Raw genomic sequence first — 19725 nt, 5'->3', positions numbered from 1 at the left:
TTTTTTCTACATATTTTTTTTCTCTGTCTACCTGACACTGAAATTTGAAGAGTAATTTAGGCTATAATAACAAGGCACTGCAGTTTTTGGAGACCACTTTTCCCTGTCTTCTCCAGCCTTTGGGGAAGCTGGCATCTGTGTGACCCTGTGTTGAATTACATCATGCAATCAAACTAGGTTATAATAAAATAAGTGAGTTTTCTGTCCAATCAGCCCCCTTCTCATCACCACCAATGTCCCACACCTGTTCTCAATAGCGTTACAAGATGTTGGATCACGTTCAGGTGTATCTACCATCAGCCACCTGTTTCCTGTTAATGTCCCAAGGCACTCCCTAACCAGCCCCTCACCTTCCTGCTGCCCCTCTCAGCTCCTCTGTGTTCCTCACTCATTGGGGTTCACCCCTTTGATCCTGAACACTGCCTTGCTGCTTTGGGAGATGCTTTGCTTCATCCAGAGCTCAGGTTTGTTCTTTTTCTCTTCTCTGTTTTGCATTTTTGGATTCTCTCTGCTGCTGTGGTTTCTTGCCAGACCTTCCCCTTGCTCTCACACACCTTTGGCTCAGCTTCGTTATGGCCTTCCTGATGTTGGATGGTCTTTGACCATCGCACTGCTTTGTTCTTTGGACTAGCACATTCCTCTGGCTGTTCTGGGGGTTGGCATCTTGCCCACATTTGGGTTTTCCCTAACGGTATTCCCGCAGCGAGCACGGGGCAGCTCACGGGAGGCTGCGATGCTCTCCTCGGAGGCCTCTGAATGAATGTTTCCCTGGCCACCGTGTGAGCGCATCATCTCTATGGCTGAGTAACGAGAACACACAGCGCTGTCTAGAGGTGTGGGAAGGCTCGCAGAGCTCCGGGCTCGGTAGCCAGGTGTCCTCGGGCAGGGCTGGCCCATCCCCGCGCAGCCGGGTGGCGCAGGGCCGGGGGCCGCGCTTTCCGGGCCCGGGCCAGGTGAGGCGGGCGGAGCGGAGCGGAGCGGCCGCGATGAGGCTGCTGCTGCTGGCGTGTCTGCGGGCACGCACCGGCAACGCCACCACGGCCGCCAGGATCCGGTCAGTGCCGGGGGAAGGGAGCGCTCCGAGCGCGGGGAAGGAAGGGTGCGCTCCGTGTGGGGAGGCTGCCCCGGCGGGCAGGGCCCGGGGGCCCGGCTCCAGGCGCTGCCGGTGAAAGGAGGCGGCTCCGGCCGGCCGGGGGGGTGTGAGGGCCGGGGCACGGCGGGGCCGCTCCCGGGCAGGGCTGAGCCCGGCTCCGGGGCTGCTCCTCCCCGGCAGGGCTGAGCCGATCCCCGGCAGGGCTGAGCCCGATCCCCGGCAGGGCTGAGCCCGATCCCCGGCAGGGCTGAGCCCGATCCCCGGCAGGGCTGAGCCCGATCCCCGGCAGGGCTGAGCCGATCCCCGGCAGGGCTGAGCCGATCCCCGGCAGGGCTGAGCCCGGCTCCGGGGCCGCTCCTCCCGGGCAGGGCTGAGCCGATCCCCGGCAGGGCTGAGCCGATCCCCGGCAGGGCTGAGCCCGGCTCCGGAGCCGCCGATTCCCGGCAGGACTGAGCCCGTTCCCCGGCACGGCTGAGCCCGGTTCGGGAGCCGCTCCGGGCACGGCTGAGCCCGGTTCGGGAGCCGCTCCGGGCACGGCTGAGCCCGGTTCCGGAGCCTCTCCGGGCACGGCTGATCCCGGTTCGGGAGCCGCTCCGGGCACGGCTGATCCCGGTTCGGGAGCCGCTCCGGGCACGGCTGATCCCGGTTCGGGAGCCGCTCCGGGCACGGCTGATCCCGGTTCGGGAGCCGCTCCGGGCACGGCTGATCCCGGTTCGGGAGCCTCTCCGGGCACGGCTGATCCCGGTTCGGGAGCCGCTCCGGGCACGGCTGATCCCGGTTCCGGAGCCGATCCCATCACGGCTGAGCCCGGTTCCGGAGCCGATCCCATCACGGCTGAGCCCGGTTCCGGAGCCGATCCCCGGCACGGCTGATCCCGGTTCCGGAGCCGATCCCAGCTCGGTTGATCCCGATTCCGGAGCCGATGCCCAGCACGGTTGATCCCGGTTCGGCTGATCCCGGCCGGCACGGGCAGCGCGGAGCTCCCGCGGCCGCAGCGCTGGGAATGGCCCGGGCTAACAGCCTCAAAAACATTCCCGATGTCCCATTGAACGCTCCCTGTGACGTGGGAAAAGGATGTTGGCTGAGAGCGGTGCTGCTGGGGCTTCCCTGTGCGTGTCAGCTATAAAAAAAAAAAATAAGTCGCTATAAAAATGAATGAATTTCCCAATGGTTTTGTCCTCTTGAGGCCCGAAATAACGATTTGGTTTCATCTGATCTAAAAGTCGTCCGCAGTTCAGTTGTTTTTCTTCGGATGAATCTCTTGGGATATTCTGCTATGCGAGTTTTCCCTGCCCTTGAGCTGGGTATTCTCTCCCGTGTAATGTTATGCATGGAAACATCCTCAGACATTGAAGTTTTCACACTGTTTGTGCCATACCAAGGGCAGAGAAAGATGAAGGTTTTGGTATTTCAAAACAATGATTGTTACTAAAATTTTGAGATATATGTATGTATTTTTATGCCTGTACATTTCAGCAGAGCTCCTGTGGCACTCTCCATTTCCTTTCGGATCTTACCCTTTGCTTTGGATAATACAAAACTATTTATTCCTGGGGACATCACTGCTCAGTTTTCCTCTCTAAGGTTATTTACCTTTACAAATTAAATACTTACCTCCTTCCAATTCCACTTTGAGGGAAGTCAGACACACATTTAGACTGGAGCTGTTCAGAGCTGACCTAGTGGAAAATCAGCTTTTGCATTGTTTCTAGTTAAAATAAGTCTGAATAAGCCAGAAAAACAAACGTTCACATATTATGTCAATAATAAGATTTTATTTTAATGACACTGACAGTGGTGTGTGAGCACACTGTACTGAGGGAGGATGAGCAAGGTGCCTTCACCTGAACCATGGCAGGCAGCAATTTTGGTGGCTGAAGCTGTGGCATGTGATGATGGATATAATATATATATAAATATATATATAAGAATACATAAATATATATAAATATATTATATATATTTATAAATATATAAAATATACATAAAATATATATAATATATAAAATATATATAAAATAAAAAATATATAAAATAATAGTTTTGGGATGAAGGGGCACAGGCTTGGTGAGCTCCAGCAGCTCAGCTGGCAGATGGTTTAACACGTAATTAATAATAATTACACATAATAATAACACGTTAATGCAGTGCTTTGCAGCTGTGGGAGCTCAGCCACCCACTGCAGAGTCCTGGGAATTCCTCAGGCCAAGAGTGGGAATTCCTCAGGCCAAGAGTGGGAATTCCTCAGGCCAAGAGTGGGAATTCCTCATGCAAAGTGGGTGCTGCTTTCTCGTGCACAAAGACCTTCGAACAGAAAGAAAATAATGAGAGATAAACTTAATTGACATTCACAATAAAGCTGGGTAAAGGATTCTAGCAGAAATGGTGTTTGAGGGTAACTTGTGTCATGTTTAATTCCTGTTTTATCACCTGCTGTAAATGTTATTTATTGGAATAATGTAAGTGAGCCTTCAGGGAAAGGAAACAATTCTGATCAGGGAAAAAGTCAAGAGTATTAGCTAGCTCCTTAAGTCCATATTCCTGACTAAAAGGCTAGGTCATCACTAAAACCATCCTGTGCAGCTATTTCTATCCCATACTGATTTTTTTAAAGACTTTATGCCATTAAAAATCACCCCAAAACCTTTATGTGTCACTTTTAACACTAATCTGCCACACTGAGGTTGTGTGCACGTGGCAAACTCTGTATCATGTGTGTTAATACACATAAAGTACATATTGCAGTTAATATTTGCCTTCAGTTGTATCTGTGCCTGTGCTTAGGAAATTATTTGTTCAATTTTTTTAAATATTGAACTTTTGGTTAAATATAAATGAAACAATGACGTTGTCTCTGGGTTGAACACTTGCCAGCATGGATTAATTTTATGGCTTAATATCACAGTGTATGCTCTGTTTATGATATTACAACTCTTCCAATAACTGCTTCATCTTTTCATAAATAAGATATTCATTTCCTGAGTTTAAAGTAAGTGGTGACAAAGGCACCAGGATCTAATTTGGCTAAAAATCAACTTGCTAAAACAAGTGGTGTAATGAATGTGCTGTGGGCTTTACTCCTATGGGTGTGCATAGTCTTTAATCACCTTAAAAAACAGGAGCAGTGAATAAAGAATACAGCAATAAGCAAAAGTCTTTGTTCAGCCTCAGAAATGAGATCAAAAGGGTGTCAAGGAGGAAAATAAATTATTCTTCCCTGCCCCTTGAAATGTTTTGTTGATCTTTTATGCAGTAAGGAGGAATAGAAATCTGGAATTAATAGGTTAATTAGAAAGATTTAGATTAACTGTTTTGCCAATATGTAAATGTTTTCTGGAGAGGGAGAGATTGTTTTGGCTCTCCTTAACTGGCCAGTTGAGACAGCCTTTCTGTAAATCTCCAGGAAATCAACTGTGAGAGAATTAAAACCACAAATTCAGCTTCACTTATCATTCCTCTGGACAGCTGGGTTTGAGCTGAGACATTTACTGCAGTAATTCAGTGATCCAGGGGTTTCTGCTGCTTCACCTTGCCCTGTGTGCCAGTGTTACATCCCCCAGGAGAGCACTCCCAGGGCAGGGGTCCTCCTGTCCTCAGGGCAGGTGTGGGAGCTCCTGCAGCTCCCTGCTGCTTCTGCTGGGCTCCTGCAGCTCCCTGCTGGGCTCCTGCAGCTCCCTGCTGGGCTCCTGCAGCTCCCTGCTGGGCTCCTGCAGCTCCCTGCTGGGCTCCTGCAGCTCCCTGCTGCTTCTGCTGGGCTCCTGCAGCTCCCTGCTGCTTCTGCTGGGCTCCTGCAGCTCCCTGCTGCTTCTGCTGGGCTCCTGCAGCTCCCTGCAGCTCCCTGCTGGGCTCCTGCAGCTCCCTGCTGCTTCTGCTGGGCTCCTGCAGCTCCCTGCTGCTTCTGCTGGGCTCCTGCAGCTCCCTGCAGCTCCCTGCTGGGCTCCTGCAGTTCCTGCAGCTCCCTGCTGCTTCTGCTGGGCTCCTGCAGCTCCCTGCTGCTTCTGCAGCTCCCTGCTGCTTCTGCTGGGCTTCTGGAGGTTCTGCAGCTCCCTGCTGCTTCTGCTCGGGTTCTGGAGGTCCCTGCTCGGGTTCTGGAGGTCCCTGCTCGGGTTCTGGAGGTCCCTGCTCGGGTTCTGGAGGTCCCTGCTCAAGTTCTGGGGCTTCTGGAGGTCCCTGTTCAGGTTCTGGAGGTTCTGGAGGTCCCTGCTCGGGTTCTGGAGGTCCCTGCTCGGGTTCTGGAGGTCCCTGCTCAGGTTCTGGAGGTCCCTGCTCAGGTTCTGGAGGTTCTGGAGGTCCCTGCTCAGGTCCCTGCTCAGGTTCTGGAGGTCCCTGCTCAGGTTCTGGAGGTCCCTGCTCAGGTTCTGGAGGTCCCTGCTCAGGTTCTGGAGGTCCCTGCTCAGGTTCTGGAGGTCCCTGCTCAGGTTCTGGAGGTTCTGGAGGTCCCTGTTCAGGTTCTGGAGGTTCTGGAGGTCCCTGCTCGGGTTCTGGAGGTCCCTGCTCAGGTTTTGGAGGTCCCTGTTCAGGTTCTGGAGGTCCCTGCTGGCTCTGCAGGGCCATTCCCAGAGCAGGAACCTGCAGGACAGGTGTTCATCTGCAGCCATGGTTTGCAGTACAAGAATCTGTATTTATAGCACAGGTTTAAACTTTGCAGAGTTCTTTGGTCCTTGGAGCTCAGCTCAGATTTGAGAGCAGAGACAGGAGGAGCTGCTCCCCATCTTGGCTCACATCTTTAACTTCTGTGATTCACAGTGAATTTTAGTCACAGTTGACTCACACCAATGCAATTTGTCTGTGTTGCTTCAAGGAGAAGATTGAGAGGAAAATAAAATGAAGGTTGTGTTGTTTTAACAATTAGGAAAAGTAGAAGATAATTTATGAAGAGAATAGCAAATGAAGCAGGGTTTGAGCTCAGAGCCTCAGTGGGAATTGTGAGTATCCAGGTGTGGCTGGGTGTCTCAGAGGCAGTGGAATGAACTCTGCTCCCTTAACAGGCTCTGAATTGTGCCATGTACATTTACCAGGAGTTGTGCACAGCTGCTGTGCAGAGCAGACAGCTGAGGGAAAGAGATAATTAATATTTTTGGATGAAGCCTATTTTGTGCCATTCAAGAAGTGTCAGTGTATCCACCTACCAGGAACTTTTTGGAAATCAAACATTCTTTGTCTGCAAGTAATTCCATGAGATCGGTGTCAGTTGAAATTTAGAACATAAATGTTTCTGAAAGGAAGACATCACAGAAAACTGAGCAAGTTTCACAGCCATAATACCTTAGGAATAATCACAATTTTAACTCCTGTGCCTTCTCCTCAGCCAGGCTGTGTTTGTAAAACTGTTTCCTTATGAAAACCTGAGAACTGCAGATTCCTGCTGAGGGAGGGAGGAATGCTGGCCAGGAAAAGTGAGCAGTGGTCATCAATTATGTAGGGAATAAAAAACAAAACATTGTAAAACGTTGCTTGGTATTTTATAGATGTGTTAGGGAAAAATGGTTTTTGTATGGGAATCTCAGAGTGGAAACAGAAAAGGGCTGTACCTTTCAGCAGGATCTCCCTGCACACAGCACAGAGACAGAGAACACGCTTAGAAATTCCACTTCCAAGCTTTGTGATTGCCAAAGAATATAAAAAATATACCAAACAAAAGAGAAATTAATTTCCTGAATGCTAAAATGAGGATATTTGTCCAGTATTCAGGTGTGTATAAATATCAGAGTGTAAGCAGTGAGCAGTATCATGTACTTCTAAAAACGCTCTTTCACATTTACTGAGTGGCTGAAGTTCTCCCTGATGCTTTCTGCCTGGAAAAACACCCAAAATCTGGGATCTGACAGCTCAGCTCCATTTTAGAAATCTTTATTTTCCCCACTTTGTGGCATTGGCTTCCATGAGAGTTTCAGCAGAAGGGAGAAATGGGGCAAGGGAAATTCTCAATCCAAGGAATAATCGCTGTTTGTTTGGAAAGGTGGGAATTTATCTCCTGTGCTGGGATAGAAACAGAGCCTTGAAATTGGGCACTTCAGCATTGTCTGTAATTCCCAGACAGCAGCAGCTGGGCTGATTTTTATTTCTCATTCAGAAAATATTTGTTTATGGAATGGCAGAACAGTGTGACAAGGAATTTGGGAGGAGAAAAGATATGGATAATGTGTCTCCTGTGTGCTGGCTTCACTCAGGGACATCTGGGACTTCATGGACACAAAAAAACATCTCCTGCAAGAACTTCTAATTGTGCTCCTTGGTAGCAGCGTGTGTGTGAAAATCACAGTCTGCTTTTTTTGGTTAGAATGATTAGAAATAGAGAAAGCCATTTAGAAAAGAAAATAATGTAAAATTGTAATGTAAAAAAAATGTAAATTTCAGAACTTAAATACCCGGTAACTCAGCTTCTACACCCTTGTATTTCCATATGTGCATAATGTGAACCTTGTGATTAATGATATCAAACTCAATGGAATGTTTAGGGGATCAAGGCCTCTTTAAACCTGGGAATTTGAATTATTCTGGAAATATTTGCTTATTTTTCCTTCTAAAGATGCACACAGATTTTTTATGCGCTCCTGAGTAGAATAAAAATCTGTAAAAAAATAAAAATAAATACTAGAGGTAATGCATAATTTCTGAGCCTTGGAACACTTGAGGGAGTCCCTCTCTATTTAGTGCTGTCATTCCCCAGGGGGATTGGGAGCGGTGGAAAGCGTGGAGGAGAAGTCATCCCTGGTACATTTAAAAAAAAATAACCACTTTTGATTGGAATTCCATGCTGAGTTTCTCCATTCCTGATGTCCTGAGAGAGTTCTTTTCAAATTAATTGTAATATGCAAACATATTGCTTGTACATGATAGTGATTTATGGTAATTGGAATCCTGATGGGGGAAAAAAACCCTTTTAGACTGTTTAATGAGCACCTGTGAAATTCTGGGATGCAGGCACGAGTTTGCCCAGGAGATTTTCTCTCCACAGCTGGGACATTTGGGCATCATCATTTAGATACAAATTGAGAACCTCTTTTGAGAGCCAGTTCATGGGGCTGCTGGTGGTAATAATTGCTCAGCAGGGTAAATAAGGAGCTTAAAATGGGGCTGTGTTCTGTTATTTATTGGTGTTTCTCACAATTTATTGCTCTTGTTCTGATCAGCGGAGTTAAAAGGAGTTTCTTTTTGGGATGAGGAAGAAATCCAGCACCATGTGTTGTGCCAGTGGAGCTCTGGCTGATGTGGTGCTGATCCTAAATGTCCTCCAGACACTTTACAGCACTTTCAGCACCAATTTCTGCAGTAATGACTAACTTCTGCAGGACAGAAAATGACATTTCTTGGGAGGCTATGAAATAATCAGGAAATGAAAGCCAGCATTATCCAGGAAGTCAGTGAATTAGCAGGATTTTAATGCCAGAACAGTTAATAGACGATGAGAAATAAATCAGCTGCAATGATCTGGAATAAGCAGGGAAGGGCAGACACAGATTTTCTCCTGGATGTGTTTTGGCTGATGTTCTTGGGAACATTGATAACTGATGTTGGTTTCAGGGAGAGGAGCAAAGCTGTCTTTCATTTAAATTAAATTAAAAATTTAAGTTTATTAAATCAATCAGTTCCTTGGCTTTGGCAGCCTTTGCACAATGTTTTAATTTGAGGAACCACTGTTTCCACAGAGGAATGGGTAAATGACTTACCAACCTGTCCTTGGATTTGTTGATTTTTCTTTTTGGAGCTGAGATTTTTAAAGCAGGCTGTGAAGGTATTTGTGTAATTACTTCTGTGTAGTTTCTTGCTTATATTTCAGTTATCCTGTGGTTTATAAATGGGCGAGCTAAGGCAAGAAGCAATTAATCCCCTGATCAAACAACTCTGCCCTTCTTGCTGCATCAGTTTTTATGTTCTGTATTTTTGTAGCATTGAGCAGCTGGACATATTTGTGCTTTCTTCACTTGGGTGTCCTTTCTGCAGAAGGGAAGGTCTGAGAATCTCTGAGAGCAAAGTGTGACACACTCACTGCTAAAAGAGGGTTTCAGCATCATGAATTGCACTCAGGGTCCTGGGTTAATTAATTCATCCTTCATTAATTCTGCTTTTCAGGCTTGGGGCCGTGCCTGTGGCTCCACAGGTGACAAAAACCTTCCAGGAAAAATCCCAGCCTTGGAAAAAGCTCCTGGCTGCTTGAACAAAAATGGCATCAAGTTGAAAATCAGAGCAAAGTTTAAGGGAAAATATTTTGATTCATTTACTTCATCTGCATTCATGGTGTGCCTCTGCCATGAATAGTAATTCTGCATTCTTCTTCTGTTTTTTCCAATAATGAAGGGATCATCTCCATGCTGCAGGTCACACCTGTGTTCTAAAAGATGCTTTCACGTATGGGAGTCCAGCTGAAATAGCAAATCTGACCTCCACAGATGAGTTTGATGCAGCCCTGGCCATTCACCTCTATAAAGCAGGCAGACTGCTGCAAGGTAATCCTCCTTCTGCTTGTGATAAAAATACCTCTTAAAAGAGTCCTGCAAGGGAAGAGAACGAATCCTGGCTGTTATAAATGGCTGTAAATGCATAAACCCACACAGAATATCCTTACTCTGTTTATCCACTCCAGCAAATGTTCAGAAATGCTAAAAATCACTCTCAGTGGGAGATCTGATGCAGAGAGAACTAAATAAATGTACTTTTAAACCACATAGTGCTTTTGATAATTAAGTACTTTAAGTACATCAGGATAAGAGCATTACCTTAACATCAGGATCCTTTCAGCAAATGTGTTCTTTCAGAGGAAAATGGCTTGGCTAAGTAGAGCTGGGGTCAAATGGAAGAAAGCAGGGAGGCTAATTTGATTTTTTTTGCTCAAAAATGAGTCAGGGTTTTTCGACATGAAATAACATTCCTGTCAGCTAAACTATAGGAGACAGGATGTTATCAGACAAATAATAAAATTTTCTATTCTCTCTAGCCACGTAGAACAAAATTTTAGCCTGCCATTAATGATACAGCAGCAGCACTGGCTCTCAAAATTACAGCCACTGTCACCTACTGAAATTGCAAACGTGCATCCTTTTCTGAGAGCACCTCTGGGTTGTATAAATCCATTCACTGCAACAAAGACATAATTCCATATTTCCCTCGGATCTCAGGGTGAGCTCTGCTCTGCTGGTTTGGACACTTCAGTTTGTTGTGGTGGCTTTGCAGAAAGCCTGAATTATCATGTCTGCTCTGCCTGGGTTTCCTTTGTTCCAGAGGGGCTCTGATTTCAGCAGGGACCTAGAATACAAATCTGGAATTAGTCTGCAAAATGAGCTCTGCTGACATATCAATTAAGGCTTGTTGGAATAGAGAGAGGATTGGTTTCTTGACAAGACCTTGGGTTGTTTTGGAAGAGCTTTATGGAAAGTCTGAGAACCATCTTTTTGGGTTTTTTGGGGATTTTTCCTGAGGAACAGAAGATAAAGTTGAATTTTAACTGTTTATTGGAATGAAATTTTATTTGAGTTGAACTTGAATGGCAATGCCTAAATGCTGCTGCTGTAGCTTTTGGAGTGACCTGAAAACTTTACAAAAGCTCAGGCATTTAAATAAATCAGTTACACTGATTTAAATAAATATTTATATAAATCAGTTACACTGTTCTAAAAAGTATCTGCAGTGACTGAAAGAAAAATAAACCAAAATCTGAAAGCCAGGACAGTAACAGTCAGATTGCAATAGCTTTTACCCTTTGACTGTGATCATCTCAGCAGAGTTTTGGGAGGAAAGAAGTGTTTGAGAGGATTCAGAGGGATTCCTGGGAGATTTAGAAATTTAATGATTACCCTCACTCTGCCATTGCTGCCACACTATTGATCTGTTTGGCCTCATCCTGGAAATTCTGTTTACATGATCAACACACGTAAAAGATGACACAAGAATTATTTACTTTTTAAATTTATTAAAGAGGTGATACATATTTTATAATGTATTGCAGACAGTCTGTCTCTTGAAGATTAGAGGCAGTGGTGTTTTGATAGTGCACATTAATTCCCTTCACCTGCAAACATTAGAGTGGAATATCAACAAATGCCAAGGAAATTCTCCAAGTAGCCAGCATGGTAATTAGTCTTTCATTCTTTTTGCTTGCTCTCTCATTTAGTAATGAGGGAATTAGCAATGCTAATAAATCCTGGTCTTACAGCTCACTTAACTTTCAAATGCAAATGTAAAATCTATGGTAGGTGTTCTATCCTTATCAACATTTGTTTCCCGTTTGGTTTGGTGTCCTGTGAAAGTTCAGAGTTACTCTGGGGGGGGGGGGTTCAGTGCTAAAAAAAATAAAAATTGAAGTTTCTCCAGGTTTCCTTTTCCAAGAGTTCTGCCCACAGAGGTGGTTCAGTATTATCAATGTGCTTTTTCACTCCTGGCCTGTACATGGACACGCTGGGGAAATTCTCATTGCAGTCATTGCTTTGCAGGGAGCAGAATTCCCTTTGGAATCATCTTCGGTGGGACAGATGTCAATGAAGACATCAAATGCAGAGAGAAGTGCCAGGTAATGGGAGCAGTGCTGCAGGAAGCCAGGTAAGAGCACAGGGGAAAGATTTATCGCAGGAAATTGCATTTTTGTGTGGCAGATCTTTTAGGAAGTTTTCCAGAAACACTTGGAATCACTGGAAGATGTGTAGGGCAGCAGAGGAAGGCTGGACTTGTTGAAATCCTCATGATCTTTACATATTTTTGGGTGATTTTTGGGTGATTTTTTGGGTGATTTTTTGGGTGATTTTTTGGGTGATTTTTTGGGTGATTTTTTGGGTGATTTTTGGGTGATTTTTGGGGTGGTTTTTGGGCTGTTTTTTGGGGGTGTTTTGGGGGTGTTTTGGGGGTGTTTTTGGGGTGATTAGTTTGTGATTTTTGGGTGATTTTTGGGTGATTTTTGGGTGATTTTTGGGGTGATTTTTGGGGTGTTTTTGGGGGTGTTTTTGGGGGTGTTTTGGGGGTGTTTTGGGGGTGTTTTGGGGGTGTTTTGGGGGTGTTTTGGGGGTGTTTTGGGGGTGTTTTTGGGGTGATTAGTTTGTGATTAGTTTGTGATTAGTTTGTGATTAGTTTGTGATTAGTTTGTGATTAGTTTGTGATTAGTTTGTGATTAGTTTGTGATTAGTTTGTGATTTTTGGGTGATTTTTGGGGGTGTTTTTGGGGGTGTTTTTGGGGGTGTTTTTGGGGTGATTAGTTTGTGATTAGTTTGTGATTCAGTGATGGGGATCAGATTAATTTGGATCAGAAAAGCGTCTGTGTGCAGTCTGTGTTGTGTTTGCTCTGTTCCTCACACAGCTCATGGACAGAAAGCCTGGCTGAAAAGCACATCCCTCAAGTACAAACAGATTTTTTTTTTTCCTTTTATTTTTTCTCCCCCTATCGTGGTCCTTTCCCTGGATCCATGAGCAAAGAGGCAGAGACTGAAACAAAGCCTTGAAGCAAATTCTCTCAGTGTTCAGGTGAAATGACAAGGGAGAATTTTCAGGGTGTTTTAAAGTCTGGAAAGTTCTAGTGACAGATATCAAATGTAGAACTGATCACAAACCAGAGGAAATTATCCAAAAGACTTCTGAGCATTTTTGATAGTTTTGACATCCCCAGAAAAGAGGTTTTCTCCTCCCTGACCCAAAGGTTTGTTGACTGGAGCGGTGTTTGAGGCCGTGCTGGGGGAGGATTCTTGTGGAAAGGATCAGGGTGGGTTTTGGCTCAGGCAGAACCTGCAGCAGAATCTCTCTCCTGTTTCATCCTTGCTGACACCACTCTGTTTTCCAGCTGTTATTGGCTCACTGAACACTGGCAGAGCTCTGCTGCTCTCTCTGTAATCCCCTATAAAATGTGGGAAGCCAACAGGTTTTAAAGGCAGCTCTTAATCACTGCTCATTGGAAAATCATTAGGGCATGTTCTCCTGTCTGTGTGAGTTGAAAGCAGCTTAAGGGTCCCACTCAGGGTAAAATTTATGTACTTGTTTGCTTTTGTTATCAAATAATCAGAATTTATTCTTGAAACAGGTCTGAAGGAAAACAAGAAGCTGTCTAATGTGTCAGATAAATTTCAGCACTGGGCAAAGTGAGAAATATATAAAAACAATCTCTGAGTGTGTCCATTTGTTCCATCTCTGTTTAAAATATCATCTGTCACAAATACAGCTAATACAAAAACTCTGCTTTACTGAATGCTTTTAATGATATTGAGTTGGGAACCTGAGGTGTACCTTAATAGCTTGAATTATCTGTGGTATTTCACAATGTATCACTCCATCCTTATGCAGTTTACAATATTTTCCCTGCTACAGGAAAAGTGTCTCAGTTTTCTAGAAGTTATTCTGAATGTGCCTCTTCTCCAGCAGCATCACTGCTGTTATTCATTGCAGAGTTATTAAAAGAAACATTGATTTTCTTTTCTTTATTGATTGCAGGGCTCTAAGCAGAAAGCATCATGAATTGTAGATTACTTGTCCAGTACAATATCCCACCACATTCCATAAAACAAACTATTGAACACTTTTTAGCTTTATGAGTGTTTCATTTTTAATCAAATTCCTCTAAATGGTGCTTGTACTCCTCTAGGGTATTTTTTTTTTTTTTTTTCCAATTGAACAGTATTTTGTAGACTTAGAAGCAACATCTTTTTATGCTTGTTAATGTGATGTATTGAAAGGATAATTACAAAATCTGGGAAGGGAGCATGTGCAACTTGACAAAACAAGCATTTGCAAAGGCTTTAATAACCTTAAAGCTGTCAAGTTGTGTGTATGAAATTCATTGGAGTGCCATAAAACAGATCCTACAAAACAAATGTAGGGGAATACAGTTTGTTTGGCAAACAAAAGTAGGGGTTATAATTATAATTTATGGGAATTCTAATGAATTATTGTGATTTCATGCCCCCAAATTATGACATAACCCCTCCAGTGGAGAAGCTCTGTCCTGGATGTGACTGTGGTGCTTTATCTCGAGCCTTTAAGGTGTCAGAGGGGTGGCCCAGGACAGAAACATTTCAGAAATTACATGAAAAAGCAGCACTGAATCATCAGTGCAATGTTTTACATTCAGTGTCTCCAGAAGGAATTAAAGAAAGGAGTTTGGCCAGGCAGAGTGAAGAGCCATCCAAACATCCTTTTCCACAGGACTGAGGGTCTCCAGAAATGGCCCCATTTGAGGGTCCAGCCAACACTGAAATTCCATTTGAGAGCATCCAAAGCACATTTTTGTTGTGTTCCATTACAACTTAAAAACTACATTAAAATCCAGCCTGTTCTTGAGATCCCCTCTGAACAGGGGATCTTTATTAACTGATGAAAACATCTCACAGCCTTCCTGCTCTTACACCAAGGCCCCAGCTGGAATAACTCCTTTATCAGGTGTGTGAAGTCAGCCTTTTGTTGGCTGTGATGGGACTCCCAGAACTGGGAATTGTTCTTTTTGTTGGCTGTGATGGGACTCCCAGAACTGGAATTGTTCATTTGTTGGCTGTGATGGGACTCCCAGAGCTGGAACTGTTCCTCTTGTGCTGTGATGGGACTCCCAGAACTGGAACTGTTCCTTTTGGTGGCTGTGATGGGACTCCCAGAACTGGAACTGTTCCTTTTGGTGGCTGTGATGGGACTCCCAGAGCTGGAACTGTTCCTCTTGTGCTGTGATGGGACTCCCAGAACTGGAATTGTTCATTTGTTGGCTGTGATGGGACTCCCAGAGCTGGAACTGTTCCTTTTGGTGGCTGTGATGGGACTCCCAGAACTGGAATTGTTCCTTTTGGTGGCTGTGATGGGACTCCCAGAGCTGGAACTGTTCCTCTCAGTGCTGTGATGGGACTCCCAGAGCTGGAAATTGTTCATTTGGTGGCTGTGATGGGACTCCCAGAACTGGAACTGTTCCTCTTGTGCTGTGATGGGACTCCCAGAACTGGAACTGTTCCTTTTGTCGCTGTGCTCTGCACAGGGACAGCCCTGGACACACATTGTCCCAAGAGTCCCAGCTCTGTTACTCACTGACAGCTGTGAGAAACAAGGGCAGGACATGGGGAAAGGTTTAAAATCTTCATTTGCATTGATCTCTGTGGCACTGGAATTGTCAGAGCATGGGAGGAGAGCAGCTCAGCTCCCTCCTGGGCTCTGTTGTGGTGTCAGAAGGGCTGTGCAGTGGGGCAGGAGCTCAGGTTCCTGCTGCAGCTGTGTGCAGTGACCTGGCTGAACTGTCCCCGTTCTCTGGGGCTTCTCTTGCTCAGACAAATCCTCACTTCACCTTCCCAGGAGCTCAGAGCTGCAAAGCCTGGGGAGCTGCCGTGGGTTTAAGCACGATTTTCTGCTGAAGCAAGAGGAAAGCCAGCTTTCTGTCTTTCATCTGGGATCAGGTTTATAAGCCTCTGATCTTAGTTCTTATCAAGATTTTATCTGAAGTACTTTTTTTTTATGTTAGAACACTTTAAGCAGATGATCCCAACTATTTTTGTCGGTTTCCCCAGGTTTGCAGTGGCTTTCTCTGTGGAAATGAAGGAGCTGGCAGCAGCAGAGTGGGTAAGTTTTGAGCTGGGAGCAGATCTCCCAAACAGGGCTGGAGAATTGCAGTAACCTTCACTCTTCCCATTCCTGCTTTTCCTTTTTCATGTTGATGGGCTTCAGTCTGGCACTGAAAGCTGCTCAGAGTTAGGAGAGAGAGCAGAACAGTTCAGGAAATGTTTCTCTGTCACATTTAAAACAAATCATTCCTTGTTACCCAGTCTCCCCTGATGCCAAATTTCTTTTTGCATCACTTACTAAATTTCACATTTACAAAATTCCTTCAGACAGCATTAGTTATAATAAAGAATTTGGAAGTGTAATTTGAAAATACTTGTTTTGTCAACTCTGGGAACAGAACGAACTTCTTGAGGTGAATTGGATTTGCTGAAATGCAGGGAGGGGTGAGCAGGAACCATTTGGGATGAAGGCAGCAAGGCAGGAGCTCCTCTTGCAGCGAGCTGTTGGCAGGAAAATCAGCTGAAGCTGAACAATTAATGCAAGGTGGAACAAAATGCTTGGTACCCCTTCAGTTCTGATCTGCATCAAGGTATAATCATTAATGCACTCTTGCCTAAAAAATAATCACCGAGAGTGGAGCTTGCACAACACAGCCCTAGGATATACAATACCTTATTTCAACATAAATTGATTTTTAAAATCTATGTGCATTAAAAGGATACATGAGCAGACATGGGATTTGGTATTTTATTTTACAAATGTAATTTGATTTTAAGAGTTACTGCAATGAACTTCACAATGGGTAAATGTGAAAGGGCACAGCTTCTGTTAGAGATATTAAGCAAAAAAAAAAGGACAAAAGTGACAGAGTGTAAGGAGAAGAAACAAAATTGAGCTTTGAAATAATTTTAAAATCAGCACCTCAAATGCTTTTAAGTACCAGACTTGGATTTTATTTAAACACCTTTGTGCTCAGGGCCTGTGAGACCAATTCAGTGTTTTGGAGGTCTGTGGCAGGTGGGGAATTGAAGGCAAATCTGTCCCATCCTAAACTGGAATCCCAGCTGCTGCAATGCTGAGGGTTGGAGTTCCTGTTCTGCTGGGGCTCTGTGTAAAGGCTGAGAGCCAATGTCACAAATTTGCAGTGAGGAACAGGAGCTCATCCTCCCTTACACAGCTCGTGGGATATTAATGATTTTTACCCACACTGCTGGGAGTTGCCTTATTCCTCTGATGTAGTTAGTTAAGATAGCCAGTTAAGAATTTAAATTATAAACATGTAAGCAGTTGCACTGTACTCAAACTGCCTCTTCCAACAAATTCTTTTCTATTACATTGGCTAAATTACCCTGAATTATCAAACATGTAGTCCAGCCCTTGTAACAATCTGAATTCCACCTGAGTTTGAAGCCCTGTAGAAGATCTTGTGCTCGTGGTCAGTGTTTTATTTAAAACCAGTGCAGAAGAATTACCTAAGCCAGTGTTTGCAGCACAAAATTCCATTTGCCATTCTCCTCAAGCCCGTTTAAAATGAGGCAGAAAGAAGAGAAAATGGATCTGGAGTGTGAGTACATCTCTGTCCCCCAGTATTCCTGTTTCCTCCCTGCTGATCCAAGCCCTGCCAGGGTTGGATTGACCCCCTGAGCCCTTTGGGCTCCATGCTTTGTGTAATTCAAATATTGGTCAGGGAAGTGTGATGGAATCATGTAACGATGCCTTAAACCATTTTTATTGTTTTTAAATCCTTTGAACACAAAAGCCCAAGGAAGATAAACTTCCTGGGATGTCCCCAGGCTCCCGCTGGAGCACAGGGCTGCCTCTCCCCCAGATCATTCCCATGTGGATTCGCTGCTTTTTTGGGGTGGTTTTGGTGACATTGTTCACTCTGATTCTCACAAACCACCTCCTTCCCATCTGTGAGCTGCCTGGAGATGACTTTTCAAGTCACCTCTTTTCTTCCACTTTCTTTTCCCAGCTCATTTTTAGGAACTGCTGTGCTGGGGCCGGGGACTGAGGGGCAGCCACAAAGGAACGAGGGGGAAAACCAAAATCTCTGCAAGTTACAAAAAAAAAAAATCACTTCTGTGGCTTCCTGTTTTCTGAGCTGACTGGTTCAAGCTTGGAAGTTTGTTTCTGAATTGATTTTCTTTTCATTTAAAAAACAAGTATTCCACAAATCCACAGTTGGAGTAATAGAAAGATATTGAAATAGGAAATTGCTTCTTTAATCACCCAAATTAAATAACTAGCAGAGCAGCACTTCAGGAGTGATTTTGGAAGTGTAGTAATTACCTCTTTTACTACAGCTATTTTAAAGTAATTTATTTTGCAATTTTTATTTGTGAATGTTCTGCAATAACTACCAGGCAGCAGTTTTCCTGTCTAGGCAAGTCTATATATTTGACAGCAGTTTCTGAAACTGGTGCATTTATAAATTGTATTATGGATAAATGTAAACTGGATTTTCAAAACCGGTCTTTCAACACCAACAGCTTTTTGGGGACTAGAGCTGATTTTCAGCTAGACAGTTGAAATTTGTTTTATTCCAGGAAAATAGGATAATGGTCATGAGAAAGGTTACAGAGACAAACTAAAAAAGGTAATTGAACTAAATTGGTAATTGTGTTAATTGCAAAATTGATTCATTGGTACAGTAAATGGACATAGGAAATGTAAATTACATTGTTGGCTTCTGGAGTTACTTAATGTAGCTAGTAGCTTGTTTTGATTTTTGATAGTCAAAAGAAAATCACTCTGATGTGTTTTGTTACTCTTTATTGTGTTTTGGGTTTTTTTTGGAAGATCAATGGTTTTATGGTGAACTCTGAAAGTTATTTTTCTTCTCTTTCTCTTTAAAGCCAGATGCTAGGAAGAAAATATATGTCCAGAGTCAAGGTGAGAGCTTTGAAACAGTGATAAAGACATTTGATTTCTGTGTTTTACATGTTGGTAGCTGTGTGTGAACACATTTGATTTCTGTGTTTCATGTTTTGGTAGCTGTGTGTGGAGATTTTATTTTATTTTTTTATTTTATTTTATTATTTTATTTTATTATTTTATTTTATTATTTTATTTTATTGTTTTATTATTTTATTTTATTTATTATTCTATTATTTTATTTTTATTTATTTTATTATTTTATTTTTATTTATTTTATTATTTTATTATTTATTTATTATTTTTTATTTATTTTATTTAATTTTTATTTATTTTATTTTTTATTTTTTATTTATTTTATTATGTTATTTTTTATTTATTTTATTATGTTATTTTTTATTTATTTTATGTTATTATGTTATTATTTTATTTTTATTTATTTTATTTTTTTTTATTTTATTTTTTTATTTTTATTTTATTTTTATTTTATTTTATTTTTTTATTTTATTTTTATTTTTATTTTATTCCTTCAGGAAGCACAGCTCAGCCATCCAGGGGACATTAAACATGGGAGTCTCTTTTATTTTTTCACACAGGAATTAAGACTACACCCAGTGAAACATTTGACTGGTACAGATTTCTACAAAATGCAGGTAAAACTCATTTTTTCCCCTGTGTTTATTCCTAAGAGGTGGAAAGGATGAAAGCAACACAGAATCAGAGTTTAATTAATTATGTAAAAAAGTGTTTTAATGATCTGGAAGATGGCAGAATGTCAGTCAGGTGAGTTTGGCTCACCAAGTGCCCAGGGTGTCCCCAGGGTGTCCCCAGGGTGTCCCCTGGAGTGTCCCCAGGTGTGTCCCCAGGTGTGTCCCCAGGGTGTCCCCAGGGTGTCCCCAGTGTCCCCAGAGGTTCATTCAGGGCACAGCAGCAGCTCTGAGCACGCTGTGAGTGTCACAAGCTGCAGTGGGGGGCAGGAGGAGAGGACAGGTTCCTCCTGCTGAGCAGAGCCGTGTGCTGGTGCTGGGTTATCTGGTGATGGCTCTGCTGGCACCTGTGGCAGGTGGGACAGGAGGAGAGGACAGGTTCCTCCTCATGAGCAGAACCTTGTGCTGGTGCTGGATGATCTGGTGATGGCTCTGCTGGAACCTGTGGCAGGTGGGACAGGAGAGGACAGGTTCCTCCTGCTGAGCAGAGCCGTGTGCTGGTGCTGGATGATCTGGTGATGAGCCACAGCCTGGCTCTGCTGGCACCTGTGGCAAGTGTGACAGGAGGAGAGGACAGGTTCCTCCTGCTGAGCAGAACTTTGTGCT

The 19725-nt window shown here is 43.8% G+C and overlaps 1 protein-coding gene across 4 annotated transcripts in view; it reads left to right on the top strand.

Annotated features, from left to right (window-relative positions):
- Positions 1 to 962: 962 nt before the first annotated feature.
- GLT1D1 (glycosyltransferase 1 domain containing 1) overlaps positions 963 to 19725 on the top strand; it is a 49369-nt gene continuing 30606 nt past the window's right edge. For 3 of the 4 annotated variants that reach the window (XR_009278991.1, XR_009278990.1, XM_058851872.1), the window contains exons 1-6: positions 980 to 1054; positions 9392 to 9540; positions 11521 to 11626; positions 15541 to 15592; positions 18394 to 18430; positions 19009 to 19065. Coding sequence is in view for 2 of the 4 variants with exons in the window: in XM_058851872.1 (XP_058707855.1) it covers positions 987 to 1054; positions 9392 to 9540; positions 11521 to 11626; positions 15541 to 15592; positions 18394 to 18430; positions 19009 to 19065 (469 nt within the window). In the remaining 2 variants the exon portion in view is untranslated. Of the gene's footprint in view, positions 1055 to 9391; positions 9541 to 11520; positions 11627 to 15540; positions 15593 to 18393; positions 18431 to 19008; positions 19066 to 19725 lie in introns of all 4 variants that reach the window. The other variant, XM_058851870.1, reaches the window with a different exon arrangement.

This window comes from Poecile atricapillus, chromosome 16, assembly GCF_030490865.1.
Source record: "Poecile atricapillus isolate bPoeAtr1 chromosome 16, bPoeAtr1.hap1, whole genome shotgun sequence".
Taxonomy (NCBI): Eukaryota; Metazoa; Chordata; class Aves; order Passeriformes; family Paridae; genus Poecile; species Poecile atricapillus.
This window is presented reverse-complemented; position numbering and strand designations above follow the sequence as displayed.